At 40.6% G+C, this 25,753-nt stretch overlaps 1 protein-coding gene across 4 annotated transcripts in view; it reads left to right on the top strand.

The window, feature by feature from the left end:
• Positions 1–25,753, top strand: part of HHIP (hedgehog interacting protein) — a 106,666-nt gene that overhangs the window by 67,705 nt on the left and 13,208 nt on the right. For all 4 annotated transcript variants that reach the window (XM_062199555.1, XM_062199553.1, XM_062199554.1 and 1 more), the window contains exons 5-11: positions 484–635; positions 1,017–1,190; positions 1,783–1,926; positions 6,813–6,934; positions 9,082–9,205; positions 11,864–11,994; positions 15,996–16,077. In XM_062199555.1, the coding sequence (XP_062055539.1) occupies positions 484–635; positions 1,017–1,190; positions 1,783–1,926; positions 6,813–6,934; positions 9,082–9,205; positions 11,864–11,994; positions 15,996–16,077 (929 nt within the window). The remainder of the gene's footprint in view (positions 1–483; positions 636–1,016; positions 1,191–1,782; positions 1,927–6,812; positions 6,935–9,081; positions 9,206–11,863; positions 11,995–15,995; positions 16,078–25,753) is intronic.

The following is a 25,753-nucleotide window of genomic DNA, read 5'->3' as shown; positions in this document are numbered from 1 at the left end:
CATATTACACAAGCAATTTAACTGTTTTCTAAACATATTGCCAAGACAGTGGGAGTTGGCAGCCCACACTGTGTTTTACGTTTTGGAGACTTGGATTAGAAGTGACTGTTGATTATGAACCTTTTTATTTGTCTTCCATGAACTACAAGCAACCTAGTAACCCAGGAAAGAATTCCTCCCAGCACTTAAACTTGTCTTCCATAGCCTCCCAAGATTGCATACACAAATCACTTGACAAAAGTGGTGTAAGACTCTTGCGCATAGATAACCACACAAGACAATTGTCTTGTTCTAACCCTTAAAGAGTACCACAAAGTGAAATGTTTTATAATCCTTTTTTGTGCAGTAGGCAAGGAAGAAAAGAAAGGAGGTTGAGCAAAGATTATCCAGAAGAAAGAAAGAGACTCTTTTGGGGTTCCAGTTGAAACACAATAAAGAACATAATTAACTTCACAATTCTTTGTGTTTTTCATTTGACTGCAGGGAGGAGATGAAAGAGGACTGCTAAGCCTCGCATTCCATCCCAATTACAAGAAAAATGGAAAGCTGTATGTGTCTTATACCACCAACCAAGAACGGTGGGCTATCGGGCCTCATGACCACATTCTCAGGGTTGTGGAATACACAGTCTCCAGGTATCACTCCGATGCACTGAAGCATAAGCCTTCTTTCATCTTATTTTCTCATCGTCTCTTCATAAACTGTTTGCTTTGAAGTTACAAATAATTAGCTTTTAAACCATCATTAAACCATAAGCTCCAGCTAGCTGAAAACCCCTTGTGTGTCTTTCAGAGAAATTGAGAAAAATGATGGCTTTGGTGCTTTTCTTCAGTCTTTTAACTTTTAAGGCTACTTCCATAACTTAGAAAAATCACATAAATTTTCAGTAATTTTGATTAGCTCCATTTCCAGTGTATGTTTCATTACTTACCTGCCAGATGTTTGCTTCCTTATTTGTGTCCTGTTTATGATGGAGTGACCTTATGTGTTGGTGTTGCTTCCTCCGCACACTGTAGGAAAAACCCCCATCAAGTTGACTTGCGAACAGCCAGAGTATTTCTCGAAGTTGCAGAACTCCACAGAAAGCACCTGGGAGGACAACTCCTCTTTGGCCCTGATGGCTTTTTGTACATCATCCTGGGCGATGGGATGATCACACTGGATGATATGGAAGAAATGGATGGGCTAAGGTAAAGAAGTTTCTCTTAATGGCAAAATGTTTCAGTGCCAGGAAAAGGGGCCCGAGCCAGCGACTCAAGAGCCATCTTGGATTATAATGTCACTGTGGTTAGATGCGTCATCTGTGTCTGCGTCTGCGAGATGAAGAATTCACAACTGGGCTGGTGTGATACTTCACTTTCTCATGAAGCGAGTTCCGGTTGTGCGGTTCTGTGCTGTGGGGGCTGCCTGTGCTACGCCCAAAGCTGAGATGATGAGATGTCGGTGCTGGCCAGCCCATCCATGCTGCCTCTCAGCACTCTCCATGATGGACTAGCTCCTTGCGGGACATGAAATACATGGATTGACAAAAAATAGAAGAGTTCAGATGCAAAAAAGTGGTGTACCGCTAGAGCCACAGTAGTCGTCCACCATCAAACTGTGTCTTACTACAGTTCTTTCTCTGGAACCCACTGTCTCTGGTTTCATCTCCCTTAGAATTTGAATCATTTTGTGTTAGATAAGGGATGGTTCTTTTAGCCACTGGGAAACCTCCCCACAATGAGTTTAGTTGAACTATTTAACCCAAACATAAAGTACTTATACTGTCCTCCTATCTCTCAGTGATTTCACAGGCTCAGTGCTACGGCTAGGTGTGGACACAGATATGTGCAACGTACCGTACGCCATCCCGAGGAGCAACCCACATTTCAACAGTACCAACCAGCCTCCTGAAGTCTTTGCCCATGGGCTCCATGACCCAGGCAGGTGAGAACTCAAACTTGTCGTCATACCTGCTGTTAAGCCAGGCTGGGATTTGGCACTGGTAAAGAAAGGAGAATGTCGGGTCATGGTGCAGGCAAGGGTGACATCCAGATGTGTCCCTCTAAAACCACACCACCCAGGAGAGTGCTTATCCCTCTTCTATTTATGTGTGAAGCAGATTAGACAAGGAGGACACACACACACAGGGAGAAAAGTCAGCTCAGAGCATTGCGTGACTATTATTCAACATTGTTGGACTGGTATAATGGCAAAAGCTTCAATCTGAACAATTTTGAGATAGTAAACCTTCTGATTTGTTTCCTTAAATCCCTCTCAATTTTAATTTATGTATTGTCTTAGTCATTTTTGTGCTGCTATAACACAATACCACAGACCAAGGAATTTATGAGCAATAGGCGTTTATTTGGCCCGTGGTTCTGGAAGCAGGCAAATTCAAGGGCATGGCACCGGCATCTGCTCAGCATTTGGTGAGGGCCTTATCGCTGCATCCTCTCATGGCAGAAGGCAAAGAGGCAAGAAAGAGCAAGGAGAGGGGAGACAAGGAAGAGAAGGGGGCTGAGCTTACCCTTTGATCAGGGACCCCCTCCTGAAATAACAACATTAATTCATTCAGGAGGCCAAAGTCCTCATGACTTAGTCACCTCCTAAATGGCCCCCCTCTCTTAACACTGTTGCACTGGGTATTAAGCTTCCACTACAGGATTTTAGGGACACATTCAATCCCAAGCACTTACATATCGGATGCTACAATGGTTAAATAAAAATCTGTTGGAAAGGCACAAAATACAGTGCCTGACTCCTCATAGGTTTTAAATAAATTGCAGTTGTTATTATCACAGCTTCACTTAACACAGGATGATGTGGTGTCAATTTGAAGGCATTGAGCTGAATGTTAACTTTTGTTTTTAACTTGAAAAAAAATTATAAACACTGAAGGCATTTATAATGATTGCTTACTATATTATAATGAACCATAAGGAGAGGAAAATTGAGAAATATGTAGAGTGAGAAATGTGGGGCACACTTTAAAAATTCTATGAAGTATATTTTAGAAGTTCTACGATGAAAGCTTCATCCAGTCTGTGGTCTATTATTCATACTAGGGGTATCTGGCCACATTCATTCATTTACTAGCTAAGTTATTATTGCCATTTAATGTTTATTGAGTGTTCACTATGTGCAAGGTGAATATTTCTCGAACTTTTTATTTTTATAATCCCTCATGCCCTTCATCTCCCCTCCATCAAAGCCTAAGTCTACAGTTCATTTCCTTTTTGGCATCTCAGCAGATCTTAAAATCTGTGCGACAGGGAATACTTAAGGTGGGTTCAGGATGTGGAGGAAACTGTCACATTCCATTCCTATAGCTCAGAACTCACAGATACCACCACAAAGCAGCACTTTGAAGTTGAGCAGCCTGAGTCACCACAATCCCACTGGAGCTTTCTCGCAACCTTCCTGGGGGTCCTAAACCTCAGTGCAAAAACACGGGCTGAGGTGCCTCCCAGCCCCTCTGTGTGGCAAGATGCCCGGACAGGCCTGACCTCCGCTGGCGGCAGAGGGCTGAAGGAAAAGTCAGTATTTATATTCTGCCACCTTCCCGGAGTGTTTTAAGCAGGAGAAGATTTAATAAAACAGAAAGGAAGCTAAAACATGTATTGGCTGACTGTTATTAAGTGCTTGGCTGCATGGTACTGAAATAAGTATCCTGGGTACCTTGTCTCCTTTTAGGCTTCTCAACAGTGCTCCGAGGTAGCTAGCATCAGTCCCCTGACCCCTGTTTTACTAGAATTTTTTTTTTTTTAAGATTTTATTTATTTGAGAGGTAGAGTTACAGATAGAGAGAGGGAGAGACGGAGAAAAAGGTCTTCCCCCTGCTGGTTCACTCCCCAAATGACCACAATAGAGAGCTGAGCTGGTCAGAACCCAGGACAGAAGCCGGGAGCCAGGAGTTTCTTCTGGGTCTCGCACGTGGGTGCAGGGCCCCAAGGACTTGGGCCATCTTCCACTGCTTTCCCAGGCCATAGCAGAGAGCTGGCTCAGAAGAGGAGCATCGGGGACTCGAACCGGTGCCCATATGGGATGCCAGTGCTGCAGGCAGAGGCTTAGCCTACCACGCCACAGTACTGGCCCCTACTAGACTGTTTTTTTAAAGCACCTTCAGGTTCACAACAAAATTAAGCAGAAATGAGCTGCCATTGTGGCACAGTGGGTTAAGCTGCTGCCTGCAATGCAGGCATCCCATAGGAGTGCTGGTTCAAGTCCTGGCTGCTCCACTTTTTTTTTTTTTTTTTTGACAGGCAGAGTGGACAGTGAGAGAGAGAGACAGAGAGAAAGGTCTTCCTTTTTGCCATTGGTTCACCCTCCAATGGCCGCCGCGGTAGCGCGCTGCGGCCGGTGCACCGCGCTGTTCCGATGGCAGGAGCCAAGTGCTTCTCCTGGTCTCCCATGGGGTGCAGGACCCAAGGACTTGGGCCATCCTCCACTGCACTCCCAACCACAGCAGAGAGCTGGCCTGGAAGAGGGGCAACCGGGACAGGATCGGTGCCCCGACCGGGCTCCACTTTTGATCCATCTCTCTGCTAATGTGCCTGGAAAGCAGCAGATCATGACCTAAGTGCTTGGGTCCCTACCACTTACATGGGAGACTAGGATGGAGTTCCTGGCGCCTGCCTTCTGCCTGGTCCAGCCCCAGCTGGTGGGGGCATATGGGGAGCAAACTAGTGATGGATATCTCTCTCTCTCTCTCTCCCCTCCCTCTCTGTAATCCTACCTTTCAAATAAATAAAATAATTTTTTAAAGAAATCGAGCACATGATATGGACATTTCTGACACAGCTCCTCCACTCACACATGCAAAGCTCTCCCATTGGCATCACCTCATCGAGTGGCACACTTATAACCTGACACTGGCATGACTCAGTTCCCTGGAGTCCATGGCTTACATTACCATTGCTCTTGATGTTGTACCTGTGGATAGTGGCATCTCTCTGCCATCTATGTCCTGCAAAGAAGGAGCAGCTAGTCCTCAGTGGACCAGAGCTCACAGCCCCAGCCACTCCACCTCCGGGAGCCCTGGCCTCTTCTCCAGACTTGCTGTTTCCTGTTGGGAATGAGTCAAACTTCTTTTGGTCATGGCTTCTCCATATTCAAAAGGGAAGTAAGACGGGAGTATTCTTTCACCTGTTGTGGATTAAGTTGTACCGTGGGTCCTATTGTGAGAGTGCCTGACCCCTGCCAGGCATTGTCTGGTGTGAAACACTGAGTTCGAAGACAATAAAGGAACTAAGCGCTGCAGAACAAGGAACCCATCGTTGGCAGATCAGGCTTATGGTTCCCCCATCACAAATGGAATCATCTGGGGCCAATGGTGTTTGTTTTTAATAATTGCTACACAATTCTAAGGTCTCTTGAGATCCAGCACCCACTCTCTGTTTTTTTTTTTTCTTAATTTACTTAATAGCCCCAATGGTTTTGTTTTGTTTTTAAGTAATTAATGTATTTTGTTGGCCTGAAACAGTGTTTCTACACAGGATGATTTTGCCCCCAGGGGACGTTTGGCAACATCTGGAAACATTTTTGGTTTTCCCAACAGGGACAGGGTGGGGTTGGGGTGTGTTGTTTCTGTCACATCATTGGTAGAGGCCAGCGATGCTGCCAAACATCCTAAAATTCACTTGATAGCCCCTGCCAAATTCATCTGGCTTGAAATGACAATAGTTCCAAGGTTGAGAAATCTAAAGATAATGCAAGCCTGTTGTCCACATTTGTGAGAACCTTAAAAATTATGTTGAATGGGGGCAGGTGTTTAATTTAGCAGTTAAGCCACTGGTTAGGACACCCGTGTCTCACATTGGAGTACCTGGGTTCAATAACCATCTCCAGCTCCTGCCTCCAGTTTCTTGCTAATGCAGGCCCAGGGAGGCAGTGGTGATTGGCCAAGAAATTAGGCTCCTGCCACCCATGTGGGAGACCTGGATTGAGTTTTCAGCTCCCAGTCATAGACCAGACCAGTCCCCAGCTGTTGCGGGCATTTGGGGAGTGAACCAGCTGTTGGGAGCTCTGTCTGTCTATCTGTCTGTCTCTCTCTCTAATGAATGCCTTTTTTTTTTTTTTTTAAATCTAGTTGTTCAACATCATCCTCCCCCCAATCCAAACTCAGTTCATGGTTTCTCATTGCCTTAAGCATTCAACAAATTCTGAGCCTTCCTTGATTTCTGGCTTTTATCTATGTTGTAGGAATACAGAGATACACCTGGAAACGGTCCCTGCCTTCATGGAGCTTCCAGTCCGTGGCTTAAGTCATAGAGATATTCTGGTCCCTCGATTAGGGGTGGAAAATGTATAGACAGAGCCAATCTAAAAGGCCTCAAAGCTTGTGGGGATCAGTTTTATTCCCTGAATCAGAGCACCTTTGTTGTTGTTGTTGTTAGAGCAGCTTGGACTTTAGAATGTAGCAACTCCATGTAAGAAACACAAAACTGATACTACAACTAGTATTAAATGGTATGGTACAGATGTGGGTCGATGAGAACACTGGCCCTACTTATAATACTTAACCAATGTACCCTACAGGTGATAATTCCTTGACAACACACCAACAAATATCTTAAGACAGTGTGCCCATTCATAACAGGAGGAGATACTAAGAGAAACTCAGAAACACACCCCAGAGATCATTAAGCTTCAGCAGAGTAAACAAACACATCAGGATGTTTCCTTCAGTGGTTTCTAGGCGATCCAAACTAAATTGCCCAGAGGATCCTCGCCAGCCCACAGAGGGTTTCTTCCCATGTCAGGAATCTCCAGTCTGAGACTGGAAGATACCCCTGTGGGAATTAATGGGTGTCCTCCCCTCTCTTGTGCAGATGCGCTGTGGATCGACATCCCACTGATATAAATATCAATTTAACCATACTTTGTTCAGACTCCAATGGCAAAAACAGATCATCAGCCAGAATCCTACAGATAATAAAGGGGAAAGATTATGGTAAGCAGAGCATACTTTTTTTTTTATTTTGCCGTATGTTGGGTTTTGTTTCAGTTTGTTAATTGACGAGAAAAGGGTTCTGCAAAATGACCATTTGTGAAGCAAGAAAACACTGTCCCTCACTTTTTCAAGGTCCAGCGACCCTGCAAGCCCTAAGGGTCCCACTGGGTTAATTACCTCTCACCTGGACGCAATGGTTCTTGGTAGGTCAGGAAAAAAAAAAAAAAAAAAAAAAACACCCACTGGACCTTCAAAAGTGAGCTTATTCTTTGCTCATCTGAGAATCAAGCTGAATAACTTCTATTTTTTTTAACATAATAAGGGAGAACTTGTCCTAACATTTTATATAAAGAGGAAAAACAAGTGTTAAAGGTAAGATATTTCTCAATACTAGCCTCAGCAATTAGGAAAATTATAAGTGCTTTAAATAAGAATGTAATGTCTAAACAGCTGTTTATTTTAGAGAAAGCGAAATCATTGACCTGTAAGAACAAGCCAAGGGGAGATTTAAGCATTATTTTTAATAACATGATTACTCGAATATTTAGAGAGAACATGTGAAAATATAAAGTTGGATAATAATTAAGGCCAAAACACTTAGTAGTTTTCAATATTTTAGAATTTATTCCTTTGGAAGGAAGTAATATTTCAAATATTATGATGATCCAGGGAACACACTAGATTAAGATTATTAAATTGATTGCTGTTTCTATTTACTCATTCAATACAGATATTTATTTAGCACCAGGAATGAAGCAGCTGTGTTAGTTCATGTGGTACTCAGTTATTTTACTTTATTTTCTTTCAGGTATTTGTGTGTGTGTGTGTGGGGGGGTGCATGTCATAAAAGCCAAACCAGAGAAAAATGCGGTTTGAAAAAAAAAAAATGTAATAAACCACTGGCTCAATGGAATTTTGACCATATCTGTAGATTAAACTAAACGCTACAGTCACATTAATTGAGGTTCAGCCGAAACTGGTTACAGTATTAACAGTCCTACTTTTATGAGTTTAAAAACATATCCACTGTGCTTACAACATGCCAGACCTTATAGTAGCACTTTCCAAACTCCCCATTTCTTCACAGAGCCGTTCTATGTGAGGGGTGCTATCATGGTCACAATGTACAGACGAAGACACCGAGGCACAGCACACAACACGCAGTGGCAGGGCCTGCGCTAGAAGCCGGGCAGCCCGGCAGCCTGACTCTAGAGCTCATGACCTTAATCATTCACTCCTGCTGCCTCTCAGCGTGCCACTTATCTAAAACTTCTCTTTTCTCCTATTTGTAATATGATATTCGCCATAATCGCAAAGCAGGGGCAGAGGGCTCTAAGGTGACTATCTTTCCACAAAGATTTTGCATAAAATGTTACCTGTTGATACTGATGTATTTGGTAGGAAATATGTGAAAGTAAATTTCAGATTAATTTGCAACTGGCTTTAATCTGCACTGGTTTCCAGTGGAATTATATTCAAATCTTTAATGGCATGCATGGAAAGATTGAGATGATCATACACATGACACTCAAAAGAAATTATTAGAATACTTTATGAAACGCACAACTCTATAAACAAAACTAGCTAAATAGTTTAAATGAATATATTACTTGATGAAGTGAGGGTGTTCTTAAATATACAATAATGTGGTTTGAAAAACCTCTCATGGACTACGCTTTCATTTTCATTAAAGTGTGAACTTTTAAACAGTTTATATAATTTGACAGAGGTCTACCTTGATGTCTAAGTATATGCAGAAGCATTTCTACAGCAAGCTCGGTATTTTAAAACTTATTTTTAAAGTATTATGGTTATAAGGTAAATTCCTGTGATTTCCAAACTTCTAAATTCGAATTTACTAGAAAAACCAGATTCTAACTTCACTGAAAACTGGGTGTGTCTTGGCTACTGTAACAACAGCAAGTTCTCATTTCATTACGCTGTCCTTGAAGATCCTTTTACAGTTTGATACTATATAAGTAAAGACTAATGACTGTGACTAAAATATCTGTAGCCAGGACCCATCTCTTACATCAGGGAACACATTTCAGAGTTAAATTCGTAATAATTTTTGCTTGACCTATGAAATATCTGTTGTTTGGCCAATAGAAAAGGTTTCATTTCTCTAATGCTGTGTTTCTTTCCAGAAAGTGAGCCATCACTTTTAGAATTCAAGCCGTTCAGTAACGGTCCTTTGGTTGGGGGATTCGTGTACCGAGGCTGCCAGTCTGAAAGACTGTATGGAAGTTATGTGTTTGGAGATCGGAATGGGTAGGTTTCCTGATACCACACCTTGTTCTATCAATTGACATATCCATTGATTGGTTGGAAAATTGTCAGAAAATATCCAAGTGATTGTCTGTCTTTTGGGGGTCAGACCTGGGACACACATAAATATTATTATATAGTTTTTGATCCACTGCATGTAAGGGTTTACTTGGAAAACTTCCAAAGAGTTCCAACTTTGTTAACAGACTTGATCAAGTGGTCTCTAATGGCAGCAAAGTCTTCAGATGGGCTTTTCTTTGGCTCTTCCCCTCATCCTCCGCATGAATTTACCTTGACAGTGAATCATTTGAAAACTGTCGTTTTACATGAACTGTAGAAATACTTTTAAACATTTTTGGAAGGCTGAGATTTTTATTTTCAGCATACTTTTTAGGACTTGAAGCAGCAGAATATAATTGACTCTATAGGTAGGAGTACAAGAAAATTAGATTTAGCCTAAATTTTTGAGGTCACATTCTGGAGAATCAGAAGAAACTCTGTGAAGAAATCTGAACTAAGAGTCTCCCTTCCCAAGTCACTGGCATTTCAGGCATATGGCAGAGCTGAGATGCTTGGCTGCTACCAGGGAGTAGAAAAATGGACTGACTCCATGCTCTTCCCCCTGGCCCTGTCTCTAATTGATAGCACAGCATGGAGTCTAGTCCTGGAGAGGAAGTATTCTCTGGATGAAGGGCAGAGCTTTTCTCATACTCAGGTACTTTTAGTGACCTCTCCCAACAGAATGCTCGTCTTTCTCCGCATATGGGAATTTCACAGCACTGACGAACATTATGGGCTATGCTAGTTTCCCCTTTAGAAGCCAGGTCCCTGTAGGATTTTACAAGTATTTAACCCTTTAGGCCTCTGGGGCTTTCTCATTAAGATAACTATCATGTCTAGTAACACAAGATCATTAGACTTTTTAATTCTCAAACATTTGTATTAATAGCATTTTCCATTATAGAAACTTAAAATTTAGTACCACATCACATCTTGACAGTACTTCTAATATAATCCAAATAGCCTGATTAGTTGGTATCTCTATAAGATGAGAGACATAGGGCCTTCGATTTTTTCAGTTGGGCCCAAACTGGAAAAACCAAAGTCCAAGATTTACTGGAAATTTTAGAGTCCAGATTGTTTGAAACTTTGATTTTTTGAATGCCTGTCAAGAATGCCAAGAAGGCTCAAAATCCAAAATATCTGGTTGAAATAAGATTCCTTAAAATCATGACATAACATAGACCAAATGTGATCATTGTTACAAGGTGATTATTCAAATCTTTGAAAATAAGCACATATTTAAATAACCCATAGCTGTTAATAAAAATTCAGCTGTTTTTGAACAATTAGAATTTAACAGACATCAAGAGAACATAATAGATTACTTTAACACATTGCTTTAACAGAGCATCAGAGTTTAATTCTATGTCAAAGAGAAATTGAGCTTCCTGTGATCTTTTGCTGTGAGATTTCCTTCCTTTACCTTCTTTCATATTGATGACCATGTTTCTGTGTTTCTGTGTGTAACACTTCCAAAGTGACCACTGAAGCTGAGGGGACGGCCAAGTAGGGTCAGCCACATTGAAGGTAGAACTGTGAATTTCTTGTTAGAGATGCCACCTGCCTTTACCTGACCAGCTCTCCTCCCAGGCCAGCTAAGTAATGAAAGTCAACAGAGTGCCTTCCCCTAGGAGGTTCACACCTCCCTTAGGATGTACCACATGTGAAGAGATAGATAGGTCTGGGCCTCTTTAACTCACAAGGCCTAAAGCCCACCAGATTATTATCAAGCCCCTTCTGTCAGGTTCTATTTGCCTCTCAATCAGAAAACTTAATTGTAGCTTAGACAGCACCTTTCTTAGCTCCTCTAATAATGACTCTGTCCTTTGTTCTAGACCCTGTCTAGCGTACTTGGGCCTCATTCCTTTGTAATCATAACCTCTACTCTACCTCCAATGGCTCTACTCCCAACCTGTGTTTACTGATGGTCCTCTTCCCCACTTAATGCTGTATAATTGTTCAGACCTAGTTAATGCCACTCTTAGGATCATTGGTTACTATCCTCACCCTGTCTTTTATGATCTTGTCTAAATATGATCAGAGTTGGCGAACTTGGAAGGCTTCCATAGCCTTGGCAACTCATGACGAGAGCCTAGGGTGGTTACTGGCGCCATAAACTAGAGTGTCAATTTGTTGGGTCAACAACAGGAGTCACTATGCACTTGCTCCTCATGTGGGATCTCTGTCCTTAATGTGCTGTCCATTTTGATTTAATGCTATAACTAGTACTCAAACAGTATGTTTCACTTTGTGTTTCTATGTGGGTGCAAACTGTTGAAATCTTTACTTAATATATACTAAATTGATCTTCTGTATATAAAGAGAATTGAAAATGAATCTTGATGTGAATGGAAGGGGAAAGGGAGCAGGAGAGGGGAGGGTTGCAGGTGGGAGGGAAGTTATGGGAGGGGGAAGCCATTGTAATCCATAAGCTATACATTGGAAATTTATATTCATTAAATAAAAGTTAAAAAAAAAAAAAAGAAGCCAGGTCCCTGGCAAGACTGTTTATTGTAAATTTTATGTTAAATGTTTTATTGCGGTCTGTAAGAAAACGTATATTTTCATTGTGGGCTTCTGATTATCTTTTTGTTGTAGGAATTTCTTAACTCTCCAGCAAAGCCCTGTGACCAAGCAATGGCAAGAAAAACCACTCTGTCTTGGGACTGGCAGTTCCTGTAGAGGCTACTTTTCAGGTCACATCTTGGGATTCGGAGAAGATGAGTTAGGTACTGTGCAAGCTGTTCTCATTAAGTTGCATTCTTACTCCTGTCTCAAGAGGCTTTGTTCTGTCCTGAAGAATAAGTGTAATAATTTTATTTTACATTGATTAGAAATATAATCTACAGCAAAGATTTCCTAATGGAGGAATTAAAGATAGTATGTATTCTTTCCCTGGAGGTCTTTATATCTTATTTCCACACTAGATATATAAAATGAATAAAACAGAAGAATAGCAGTCAGGAATAGAGAGCATTTTTGAATATTGAAGAGAATTTTAAAAATGATTATTGATATTTTGATTATGCATCAGAGTATTATATTTTCATTCTAAAACTCTTTCCACTTATTCATGTCTCTTGAAATAAAAAATTTGTTGGAAACTGAAACTCATCCTCTATTTCCTATTTTTTTTTTGCTCACTGAGGCATGAAATTTGTGCAAAATAATCTGAGTTATAGATCTTTTTTCCAATACAATAGAAATTATTTTCTCATTGAAGACCTATGCATTAACATATAATAATTCTGCAGCATGTTCAGTAAAATGTATGCAGCTTAATAAGTGAAGAGAAGTTGCAATTCAATTGTGATCAGATTGAATATTTTACTCTGTACTATTTTAAATCAGAGGGATAAATGTTGCTTTTACAGTGACTCCCTTTAAAGAGCAAGATTGAAACAAACCATGCCTACTATGCTCCTTAGCCTTTGAGATGAATTTCTAGGACTATATACGTATAGACTCTTGTATAGGTTTCCCATGCAAATCAGAATATTTTCTCTAAAAGCCCAGATTTGATTTTCTTACATGAAATAGAGAGCTCAACCAAATAGTTCCATGCCATTCCCTCATGTAAGTGACTCAGGCAAAACTCTGAAACACATAAAACACGTTTCAATGCCCAGACTATGAGGGGTCTTGTAAAAGTCCATGGGAAATGTGTATTATGGAAAAACTACACACAGGTTTCAGATTTGCTGCACATTTCATTTTCCATGAACTTTTGATGTCCCTTTGTATAACTCTTCAAAGAAGAAAGGTCTCACCTGTTCTTGTTCCAGCATTTCACCATGAATTTCCCATGGACATTCTCCTGCCCTTCTCAAAGGAAGCAGAGATGTAGCTTTTCTCCCCTACATCCTGTTAGGTAATTTAAATTTCGCTGTCAAATTCTGATTTTAAAAATAGCTAAAGTGTAGCAGAGTTCGAGGGGAGTGTTTAGATGTTGTGCCTGTAGCATGCTGATATTCCCCGACCCTACTACAAATGACTCCTCATCAATCATCGTTCTTAACATCACCACCTCTGGGGAAGATATCCCAGACGCCTGTGTACGTGTAATAGTGTGCAGAAAACAGAACTGGAAAATAGAGCATATATAATCTCGATTCTCCAAAAGCTACCTCCTTGGATATACTTCCTGATGAAAATAAATGCACTTTTGCTGAATGGCATTTTAATATGGCACTTTCTAGATTAAAGTGAAAACATGGAAGAAAATTAGTAAAATTTTGCTCCTTTTGAAACAAAGTATTGAGAGTTTGGCATTTGTACTTTTTTTTTTTAGTCATAAAATCAGGATGGATATATTATAAAGATTAAATGAGATTAAACTATATAAAGCAGTTGACAAATTCTAATTCTTTTGCTTATATTCTCCTGCTTTTTAACTTTATTTATTTTTTCTATAATGTTGATGTTTTTAGTATAAACCTCTTTTTTAACATCCTTTTCAGAAGTAGAAAAATATTTGAGTGTGCTTTTGAGGGTGCTTAATGCACAATAATAAAATGGAATAGAGAAATAGAGACTAAATCAAGGACTGTTTCATAAATGAGAAACAAATATGAACTTTAAAACCTTATAAACATATAATCATAAATACAGTTTCTGATTCCCTAGTCGTGTGATTCATTCTATATGTTAAATTATATGGAAGCAGTGGTAGTAAACAAGGGTGAATCTTCTCTAAACAGTTGGCTCGTCTTCTGTATTTCATCTTCGTGAACACAGCCTAGCACAGGAGTTTCGGGGTTATGCCTCTTTCTTTCACCCTCCCTCCCCTCTTCCTCCCTCTCACTTTATCTCCCCCGATATATATATACGTGTATATGTGTGTGTATATATATACGTGTATGTGTGTGTGTGTGTGTGTTTATTTGAAAGAGTAACAAAGACAGGGATCTTCCCTCTGTTACTTTACTCCCCAAATGCCCACAAGAGCCAGCACTGGAGCAGACCAAAGCCAGGAACCAGGAACTCTATCCAGGTCTATCCATGGTGGCAGTAACTGAGGTACTTGGCCATCGTGGCTACCTTCCAGGCACATTAGCGGGAAGCTAGACTGGAAGCAGAGGCAGGACTCAAACTAGGCATTCTGATATGGAATGCGGGCATCCCAAGCAGCGGCTTAACTCACTGTGCAACAATGCTTGCTCCCATTTCAATTTATTTTTAAAAGCTAAAGAAGAAAAACGAATACCCCTAATTTAATCTGGCCTGAAATTGCCAATTAACAGTATCAGTTTGGCAACCAAAATCTTGCAGTGTTGAGTTGAAATAAGTCAGAAAAATCTGTCCACTCAACATTTATTTTAGAAAGGTTTGATGAGCACCTACTCAATGCCAAGCTGTATTCCAGCTGGGGATAGAGCAGCAGCAAAAGAGACAAAGACATCTAAACTCATGTTACGAAATTTGTGTTGTAAAAGAGGTCAATAAAAACAATTTAAAAAAAAAACATATGTCAACTGATAATAAGTGCTTGGAAGAAAACTCTAACAGCAAAAAAAACTTGGGTGTTGAGGCAAGTCTGCCTTAAATATTGCAGTTAGAAAAGGTGATATTTAATCATAAAGTGGAAGGAAAGGAGTAAGTGAACCCAATGGAGACCTACTGAAAGGCAGGAGCCCGGGACTGGAGCCTGGGGCTGGAATGTGCCTCTGTTGTCCAGTCCTGGAGGCCAGCAAGGATGGAGAGGAGTGGGCAAGGGAAGAGGTCCCAGCAGCAACAGGGGACCCATTAGGGTCAGGACTTGCTTTTGCTCTGAGAGATGAGGAGTCAGTGGAGGGTGTTGAGACGAGGGAGGATGATCTATCTTACATGATCTAACTCCTGTGAAAAGAATCGCTGTGCCTGGTATGTTGAGAACAGGCATAGAAGAACAAGAGGAGAAACAGGAGCTCAGTTAGGAGGCTGGTGCCATCATCCAGATGAGGGAGATTAGCAGTGGGGGGTGAAAGAAGTGATTGGAATCAGGATGCCAGCAGTGTGCACCCTGAAGACGGATGTGTGAGACTGTCAGGATCTGAAGGCAGGACATTCCCCTGATTATGGACAGAAATAGAGACAGACAGAGGTAGAGGTGGAGGCAGAGGCAGAGGTGCAGAGAGAGTTGAAAATATTTGAAGGGTACTTTTAAGTTTGTGGAAAAAAAAAAAAAGAAACGAAACTTGTGTTGGCACAAGAAACTTGAAATGCATGTATAATTTTTTTTCATAATATGCAGGTTCCCTGAACTTTTTGAAGACCTCTTATACTTTTTTTTTTTTTTTTTTTTTTTGCCAGGCAGAGTTAGTGAGAGAGAGACAGAGACAGTTATAGACAGTGAGAGAGAGACAGAGAGAAAGGTCTTCCTTCCATTGGTTCACTCCCCAAATGGCTGCAACGGCCGGCGCTGCATTGATCCGAAGCCAGGAGCCAGGTGCTTCCTCCTGGTCTCCCATGGGGTGCAGGACCCAAGCACTTGGGCCATCCTCCACTGCCCTTCCGAGCCACAGCAGAGAGCTGGACTGAAAGAGGAGCAACCGGGACAGAATCCGGCGCCCCAGGTGGAGGATTAGCCTAGTGAGCCGTGGCGCCAGCCCCCGTTATACTTTTTTTATACCAAAATTAACTTACTTTTTAGTCCCATTTTCCATGAACTTTTTGAACGTATCTGCTCGGCAACTGGAAGTAAGGTCTTGTGATGCTGTGAATTACTTATTGTTCTTTCTCTCTTTAACAGGGGAAGTTTACATTTTATCAAGCAGTAAAAGCATGACCCAGACAAACAATGGAAAACTTTACAAAATTGTAGACCCCAAAAGGTAAGATTTGTTTTTATCCCTTTAAGTCAATGACTGTCCTTCTGCAAGGTCATTCAGATCAGTGACAGAAGAGTTGCAGTGAGCATTAGCCAAGAAGGAGCCTCCTGCCCTTCCCAGAGGCCCAGGTCTGTGCTGAGGGGATGCTCCTGACAGAAGAGTTGCAGTGAGCATTAGCCAAGAAGGAGCCTCCTGCCCTTCCCAGAGGCCCAGGTCTGTGCTGAGGGGATGCTCCGCGGGAGCCCCGGGGGCCAGACCTGAGCACCCACAGCCCTCCTCGCTCCTTCGCGGGTCCTCGCACAGCGGTGTTGTCACTTTGGCATCCCGGTCGCCAGATGCAAGCCAGGGAGAGCACCGCTATGTGACACAGTGGATTAGGCTCTGAGGCTGGAATAAACTCTCTTTAGTTTTGAGAAAACCAGAAACATACTGGCACACGTTTCCAGCTCTTAGTACGATTTGTGTGCGGTAATCAGGGTGAGTTATTTCGGCAGGTCCACATCTGAGCCTTATTCCCAGCCTATCTGAAAGCTCCTGGCTCTCTTGAAGACTGCTGCAACTAAACAAACGAAACCTGGAGAAGGGTTTCGTTCAGGGCTTCAGCAGAAGGGAGATTTGAATGTTTTAATCCTCTAAAGAGTGTGGTGATCCCCAGCCCGCTCCTTGCCATTCGCACATCACACTCGAATCATAAGAATCAGTTGTTAATTTCATGAATGAAATCTGAGCTATCAGAAGCTGCTAAAATTATATGTTGTCAGATAGAGTCGTAAGGTTAGAAACAACTAACTAAAAGAAAACCTCAGTTTTCTCACAGATACAACGTTGTATTGTTGAACAGTCACAGTTGGGACACTCTGGCCACACTGCTACAAATTTCAAATTCTTTCAGCATTAACTTACTCAAATCTCACATCGCTTTCAAAAGAATAAACTCTAATAAGGAAGTTACCAAAGACATTGATTTAGTTCCATTTTTTTTAAATATTGTAAGTTATAAAGAGTGTCTATTTTTCTGAAAGTCTCTAACAAAATGGTAATCCCATTCCCTTTTCTGCACCTCAAAACACCATTTCCTGAGGGAAATAGAGGTTGACATTGGTCTCTGCAGAATAAAAAGAAGATTAAGATTAATCCATTGTAGGTGGTCTCTTGGTGGTATCTACACTACAGCTGATGGCATTCCGTCTCTACCTAACAGTGCACATTTTCTGTCAAAAGAGAAGTGTCCAGCCATCCCCTTCAGGGATCTTATTTCCTGTTTGAGTGTGAAATCAGTGTCTTTCTTGAAAAAAAAGCAAAGAAACGAACGGGGAGGAAAATCAGATACTTAGGAGGTTGTTCAGGTTGGCAGTATTAAGAAGAAAAATCAAATTAATGCTAGTTCATAAAATAGCAGCATGCTAATAATTCATAGTAAGATGTAGGGATTTCACTCAGATCTAATGCTATTAGTTTCAAAATAGTCATTGTTACTCCATTATGTTGTCAAAGTTGATAAGTGTTAGCCAACTTCCTGGTAGTCGTGTAATGAATTCTCTGTCCTCACAAAAAATCTTGCTCTCTTCAGCTGGATTGTTTAGTCTGTCCGTGAATGGAGGTGAATTTTACACCTTCAACCCATTATTAGTGTCTAATTACCAGGGTAGCCGTAAGGGACCCTGGCTTTGTGATCTTACGGCCTGCTCTAGTAGGGTGGTCTCCGAGTGACATACCTGAGGGCCTGACTTCTCATTATGGTGCCTGTTTCTGGTGAGTCATGTCATGTGTGGGGCCAAGGTTAAGATTTATGTTTGCTTTTCAGAAGGTGGGGGAAATAACAGAGTCCCAAAGACACTGTCCTTGTACACAGGCACAGGCATAAATTTCAAAATAAACGGACTATAAGAAAGCAAATGTTTTCATAAACATATGTTGGGAGCCTCATGCTGTTTCAATTTGGACACAAGCGTTTATTATTATAGTATTTCTCCCTAGATGAGTTGAAGTTCTGTATAAGCAGACACTTAAGTATGTGAACGGGATTATTTTGGGAACACGAGCTAATTAGCAGCATAGTAATGTTCAGGATGTCTGTGTCAGAGCAAAGCTGTTTTTCTAAAACTTCTAAGGCAGAATTTAAAGAAAGAACCTCATCAACTAGGAAAACAATATGTAGACATTTCTTATGATATCAAAAATCTCACTCACATTAAACTCTTAGGTTAATTGTATTCTGGTGGAGAAGCTCCAAGACTTCTTGAAATAATGTTTTCAGAGTAACTTTCATACATCAATTGACTTGTGGCCCTGGAAGAGAAAAACACCAAATTATAAAATTTTTATATTCCATATTAAATGTCTTAGGAATTACATTCTTTCCATATGATTTACATGTGTTTTTTTACCCTACACATACAAACACACAAACACACACACACCCCACATAAAGAAGTTTAGAAACCATATGTAATATCTTTTAAGTTACCTTGACAAAACGGATGAAATTTTTAAGAGGGATTTTTTTTGTTGTTGTTTTTTAAAGATTTATTTATTTATTTGAAAGTCAGAGTTACACAGAGAGAGAGAAGTAGGGGCAGAGAGAGAGTGTGTGGTCTTCCACCCACTGGTTCCCTCCCCAGTTGGCTGCAATGGCCAGAGCTGAGCCAATCTGAAGCCAGGAGCCAGGAGCTTCCTCTGGGTCTCCCTTGCGGGTGCAGGGGCCCAAACACTTGGACCATCTTCCACTGTGTTTCCAGGCCATAGCAGAGAGCTGGACAGGAAGTGGAGCAGCCGGGTCTCAAACCAGCACCCATATGGGATGCCGGCACTGCAGGCAGCAGCTTTACCCACTACACCACAGCTCCGGCCCCGGTTGAAGTTTCAATATCACCCCTCAGTCCCTAAGGATAACTTGGTCCAAGGCTGTGAATGACAGGACTATTTACATAAGTTTTACATCTTTTGCAGTAGAGAACCTGTTTTTATAAAAAAAAAAATCATATGTCATTATTTATAATAAAACAATCAAAAATAGTACAATCAAATTTCCCTAAGATCCAGAGCCCAGGAGTTATGAAAGGAAAATAAAACTTCTCTAGAGCAACAAAACAGAATGAGTTTTGCCTTCCTCTTTGGACACACTGACCTCACTTCAGGAATATCCTCAGGGGAGAAGCAGTCCCAGTGGCTTGGCCAGGTCTCTGGGCTCTTGTCCTGGGTTCCATGTGTCCTGGCCTGGGGGCTTCTTGTGCCAGCAATTCTGAAAAATACACTGAGCTCAAGATCTGGGCGATCATTTTAGTTGCAATTAGTAATGCCCTTAGCATGCAGTCAGGAGCAGGAGGGGGTCTCTCCTGGCAGGACTCGGTTGGTGTGGTCTCTGTGTCTTCTTCAGTGGGGGAGCCTAGAAACATGATTTCACCACCCTGTGCCCCTGGGCCCATTTTCAAAGAGTTGACATGATCATTCGGCCCCTGCCTCATTGCTATGGAGGGCAGTGAGGGTAATTAACTAATTTTCAAACGTATTAAATTCTTCGCACATTCCATGCATTCCGGAGTTATATCCAGGTGATCTCTTTTGTGGTTCTGCTAGCTCTGGGAGGCTTGTCGAACTTTTTCATACCTGGTTTTCATATGTCTAAGCCAGGCCTTCAGTACTTGCTGTTTAGAAAATCTTTTCAGAATTAAATAAATGCTCCAGGCTGCAGGGAGGCAAGAATTCTGGCAGAGTTGTGTGATTTCCAAGCTTTATTTTTATACAACACAAATTTGTTCACATCATTGACAAAAGATTCTTTAATTTTTTTTTCTTTCAAATGAACTTAAACCAAATGAACTTTTAAAAAAAATTGAAATGTTTCCAGGAATTTGTAAAACAAAATTATTCTGACCCATGTTGATTTGCTTACAATGTATCCATTCTTACCATGCTCTAGCATATATTGCTTATCATTACCCAATCAAGTCACACACACACCATTCCCTCAAGAGGTCTATAAATTAACAATGTGAATTCCAGGCTGAGAGGCCATTTGACAGAAATGTTGTATCGCAAACGCCTCTGTAACCAATGTCAAAAAACTGCCCCTCGTGCCTCCTCCCTACGCCCCCCACCCATGGCCCCACTTACTGCCCTTTGTTTATTTTTTCTTAATATCTTCATCCCAGTCCTTGTTGCCCTAGATTCTAAAAGGTGTTTTTTTTTTTTTGTTTTTTTGTTTTTTTTCTTCAGAAAAAGTCACTTCAGGAAGGGAAATCGGTTCTGTTTATCCTTTGCATATGTGTCGGGGAGCAGGCAGGCAGTTCTGCCACCCTAAAGAAAGTCATACATAATAGAGCAGCTTTCGTCCAATAAGCCAGTCTAGTCCCAACTCATCAGTCAAAGTTTTATGCAAGTGGCCCCCCTAAGTTGATAAATTCCCACAGAGCCTGTTGACCCAGCTGCCAAGTCTTCTTGCAGCAGGTGGTGTTTTCGTGGCCACCCTGACAGTAATACAAACTGTTTAGCAGCTCCATTGACCTTTCAGCTATTAACAGGGATACAGGCTCCGCGAGGGACTAGTTTTCAAACATGACAGAATTTCTTAACACTAGAGGTCATGAACAAGTATATGCCCTATAAAAATCCATTCAGCGTGGTGGATTTGGAGTCTAAAAGACAAGGAAACCTTTTCCACATTTTTGCTATTACTATTATTCTACATATACAAGGACACACACTGATCCGCCCACTTGCATTTTCTTCTTAATATACTGTATCTCTTGTTGTCATGCACAATACCTTATAACTAGCGAATCCTTCCTAAGCTGCTGTATAATGTGAAATTTTAAAGATATACTACAAAAGAACTTGGCAAGATGGAAGTGCAACTGTCTAAGAAATGAGTGAGCATGCATAGGTAACATATGGGAGTGGTCTAAGTGTAAGTAGAATATCATTCATGCTACAGCAAGATTTGCATGTATGGAGGCATATGTAAATGTACTCACATTACATATGTTACATAGATTCATTTCAAAAAAGGAAATATTACATTAATGCTTTATGAAAAAAAATTGTTATTTTGTAAAACTCATATATAAATAGTTAGAATTACTCATGTAAGTGTGTCTTGTGGCTTCAAATACTCTTTTGCTTTTATTCACAATGCTGACAGAATTTGTGTTTATAAACTACAAAAATAATTCTAGTTCTCCCAACTCTAAATCTTTCACAAATGATTTTTGCACAGCCTTCCAAGTGAATCTAAACTCTTTAATATTTTCCCAAGCTTTATTAAGGAGTAAGTGAGAGATAAGAAGTGTATACATTTATAGTATACAGTAACTCCCCTTTATCCACAGGGAATACAGTTCAGGACTCCAGTGGATACCTGGAACTTTGAAGAATATCAAGTGCTATGCATACTGTTTTCTATTCATATAGACTCTGACAAAGCTTAATTGGTACATTAGGCACACTAAAAGATTAACAACATTAAAATAATACAAGTAAAACAGTATACTATTTATTATAAAATATATAGTAGTTATTTAAAATTTATGAATTTTTGTTTCTGGATTTTTTCATTTAATATTTTTGGACTATAATTGACCCCAGGTTAACTTAAACCATTGATAGCAATAAGGGGGGGGGGGTCGTGCAGTATCACAAAATGTTTTGATACTGTATATAAGTGCAATGATTACATCAAGTTAATTAATTTATTCATCACCTCACCCATTTATCTTGTTTTTATGCTGAGAACATAGACAGGTATATGTCTTCTTATATAAGTAACTTATCACCTGGTGATGTGGCATAAGGCCAGGACATTCAGGAACTTTCCATTTTTTGCTAATTATAGTTGTCCTTAACCTTTCCATTTATTTACTTTTTTATTTAATTTAATTTTTTTTTTTTATTTATGACAGGCAGAGTGGACAGAGAGAGACAGAGAGAAAGGTCTTCCTTTTGCCATTGGTTCACCCTCCAATGGCCGCCGCGGCCGGTGCATCTCGCTGATCCGAAGCCAGGAGCCCGGTGCTTCTCCTGGTCTCCCATGGGGTGCAGGGCCCAAGCACTTGGGCCATCTTCCACTGCACTCCTGGGCCATAGCAGAGAGCTGGGCTGGAAGAGGGGCAACCGGAACAGAATCCGGCATCCTGACCAGGACTAGAACCTGGGGTGCCGGCGCCACTAGGCGGAGGATTAGCCTGTTGAGCCACGGTGCCGGCCCCAACCTTTCCATTTTTAATGTTGGAATATCTACAAATGAGATTCATTTAAAAAGATATAAAATGGGTGCTATGAATAACGAAGATTGTATTCTTCAAGATGAGGCTCATTTACTAAGAGTCAAAAACTCTTTAAAGAATTTTCTTTTTTTTTTTAAAGATTTATTTATTTATCTGAAAGTTAGAGTTACACAGAGAGAGGAGACGCAGAGAGAGGGAGAGAGGCCTTCCATCCAATGGTTCACTCCCCAGATGGCCACAACGGCCGGAGCTGTGCCGAACAGAAGCCAGGAGCCAGGAGCTTCTTCTGGGTCTCCCACGTGGGTGCAGGGGCCCAAGGACTTGGGCCATCTTCTACTGCTTTCCCAGGCCATAGCAGAGAGCCGAACAGGAAGTGGAGCAGCCGGGTCTTGAACCAGCGCCCACATGGGATGCTGGTGCTTCAGGCCAGGGCGTTAACCCACTGTGCCACAGCGCCAGCCCCAAGAATTTTCTTTTTAACTATCAAATCTATCCTTACACACACACCCTTATCTCTGGAACAGTGTTTGGAGTCTGATATTATCTGAATATCTTACATTTTTATTATAAAGTAGAGTATCAATAGACACTGTAGTACCTAAGATCCAGCAGGTTTAACATTGCATACAATATGTCTACAGTAGTTATACAGATTTGTGAAAATATATTTGCAGAGGAAGAGGTAGCCTATAAAGAAAAAGGTATTTCTTAGCATCATCGTGTCACTAATTCATTTAAGCATTTGTTGCTTAAATGACTTATTTCTGTCAACATTAGCAAGAAACCAACTAATATAACATCAAAAATTGGGAGTTTGTCACTCTAACACTCTTCAAAAGGAATTTAAACTTACGTTTTTGTGTGTTGTGATAGCACAGAAACTTGTTTTGAGTTTTGCATCTCCATTAGAGCAACTAGTGATATTCAAAATTTCTACCTTCATATGATATGAAATTAAAACAATGAGAGACCTGTTGCTTTATAAGTGGGAAAAAGGAGATAAGAGTTTATTTTTTCAGTGATTTCTTAAAGGAAAATACTGCATTCTTTAAGCCTTTTGAATTGAATGCCATTCAAAGTGTTCTTTACTTGATTTGTTAATATTAGCTGCAACTATTGTGACTTATGCCAATAAAAAGGATAATTCAAAAAAGATTCACCAGCTATATTAATTATAGGAGTATTATAATGCTATCTTTCCCAGTTACAGACATTTCTTATTTAGTGTCTAACATTCTTATCAAATATGGCTAGTGAATTAAATGCCTAAGTTAAAAGGTTGATTTTAAGTTCTATGTCTACATTAGAAAGCAATGCCATTGGCTTTTTTTTACTATACCCTCTAGAAACAAGCTAGAACATTGGCTTTATTTATCCCAAATTAGAATTCTAGAAGTATCCAGCACGATATAAGAAGTTTTAACTGTGAAATGTAATGTACATAAATTCAGAGTTTTTCTTCAATTTGTTTTCTTGCCTTTTATTCCAATATCAAGGTTAACCCAGGAATATATAAATTTCTCTTCAGCATACAGATGATATAATGCCAAAGACAGTATTCCTTAATAAATAGCTGAAAGCAGTAACTCTTAAAATATTCAGTTTCTGGGCAAATAGCCCTTGGAAAGTACTGTTCGGAAAACTGTACTGCCATCTCTATTGCCAGAAAATCCCAGTGAGTTCAGTATTGGACAGTTCCACAGGAGCACATTCGATTTGCAGTGTCCTTCCACCTGGAATATGATTGCATTATAAATGTACAAGATTCCTCACAACCAAATGGACTCTGTGTAACAGATTATTGTTTTAAAAGCTGCCACAAAATGGTTGTGTGTCGTCAGCAAACATGCTGTAAATCCATCAGAAGCCAGAATCCCATTCCTCATGAGGAAACTGAAATGGAAAAGACAAATGTTGACATGAGCAGGAGAAATTCAGCGAACAGCCACACTAAAGACAATTATGCGGGGCTGGGGGAGGCACTTTGTGTATTGAACATGGAGTAGGGCACTAGAATGAGTATTAAAGAGATGGTGCAGTAGCTAAGTTTCTCATTGCTATGCCTCTGATTCAGGCTGTACAGATGGGAAACAGTGAACTCTATCCCATCATGGGAAGTTTCCCACTTCCATACCCTCTTTAACCTAAAAGTACTGAATATTGACTGTAAAAATCACGAGTGCTTAATGCTGATCGCTGTGGATCGTGCTTACAGCATGAGGAAATCCATTAAACCCAGGCTGGGTCGTGGTGTGTGGAGGCTCTGTCCTAGTGCAGAGACATGATGCCGCTCACCATCAACACGGTGGAGCATCCTATCCTTGGAAGCGTTTGAATGGACTAATCACTGGCTGCAGGCATTTCTCGGCTGGGATGCGGCCCTAATTTAGAACAGTAGCAGCCCAGCTTGAATATGCGTGTGAGTCAGCTGCCAAACATGGTAAAGGTCGAGTTCGAATTCAGTAGGCTTGGAGGAGGGCCTGAGAGTCTGCAATTTTAATAAACTGCCTGTCATGCCAGTGCTGTTGGTTGGTTGGGGGCCATATTGTGAGTAACGAGGATTTAGATTTACCAGTGTTTCCTAACTCATGAGAATGGGTAAATGCATACAGGAAAAAATAGTTTTGTAAATGCTATAATCATAAGGCAACACTTTCCCATGCATCCCAATGTGTCTACAGATAAAGGAATAAGACAGTTCTTCATCCCCTGCCCCTTAAGGAGATTGCTGTCTAAGAGATGCTATAGAATTGTAACATTTTTAAAACCTCCAATGGGTGAAGATTTTATAAATAAGTATTATACATGATTTATCTATCTTATTTTATAATAAAATGAATTTAAAATCTGGATACCTAATAAAAATTTCGGATTGAGCTCCCTGTCTTTCTGTAAGAGACAAAATCGATTCTACAGTGCTCACTCTGAAGGGCAGGCCTGCTCAGACAGAATTTATCCCTGTGTTTCCACACAAATTCAGAGTACTTCTCCTGTATTGATTTATTTTTTCATGTATTAAATTAAATATCTTTAAATGAAAACCATCCACAATCCCCTTACCCAGAGACATTCGCTGTTGGCCACAGCTATTCACAGAGAGTCATCACGTATGGTGTGTGTTATAAATTACTTATTCTTCTCAACTACTCCCTTTAGTTCAAGAAAGTATTCAAACCTTTACACTATTTCACAAAGCCAGCCAACGTAGGCTCCTAAAAAAAAGTCTTAAATTTCTAAAAAGAATGCTTTATACATTGAAGAATGTTGTGCAATTTTCTGTACTAGTCCCTTAGTGTTTCATTGTTTGTCATGTGTGAAGGGATTAGGAAATATGTTTTTCTGATTTAAATTAAGTTTGAGGGCTATGGGGATAGCTGTCAGCAAATAGGCTCAGTATATTCTTTATTATAAGCCTAACCATCCTCTTGGGTACGTTTTCTATTTTGAAAGCTAATTCT

Source organism: Lepus europaeus, chromosome 8 (assembly GCF_033115175.1).
Source record: "Lepus europaeus isolate LE1 chromosome 8, mLepTim1.pri, whole genome shotgun sequence".
NCBI lineage: Eukaryota > Metazoa > Chordata > Mammalia > Lagomorpha > Leporidae > Lepus > Lepus europaeus.
The sequence above is the reverse complement of the archived record's forward strand: the minus strand, read 5'-3'. Positions and strand labels throughout refer to the sequence as shown.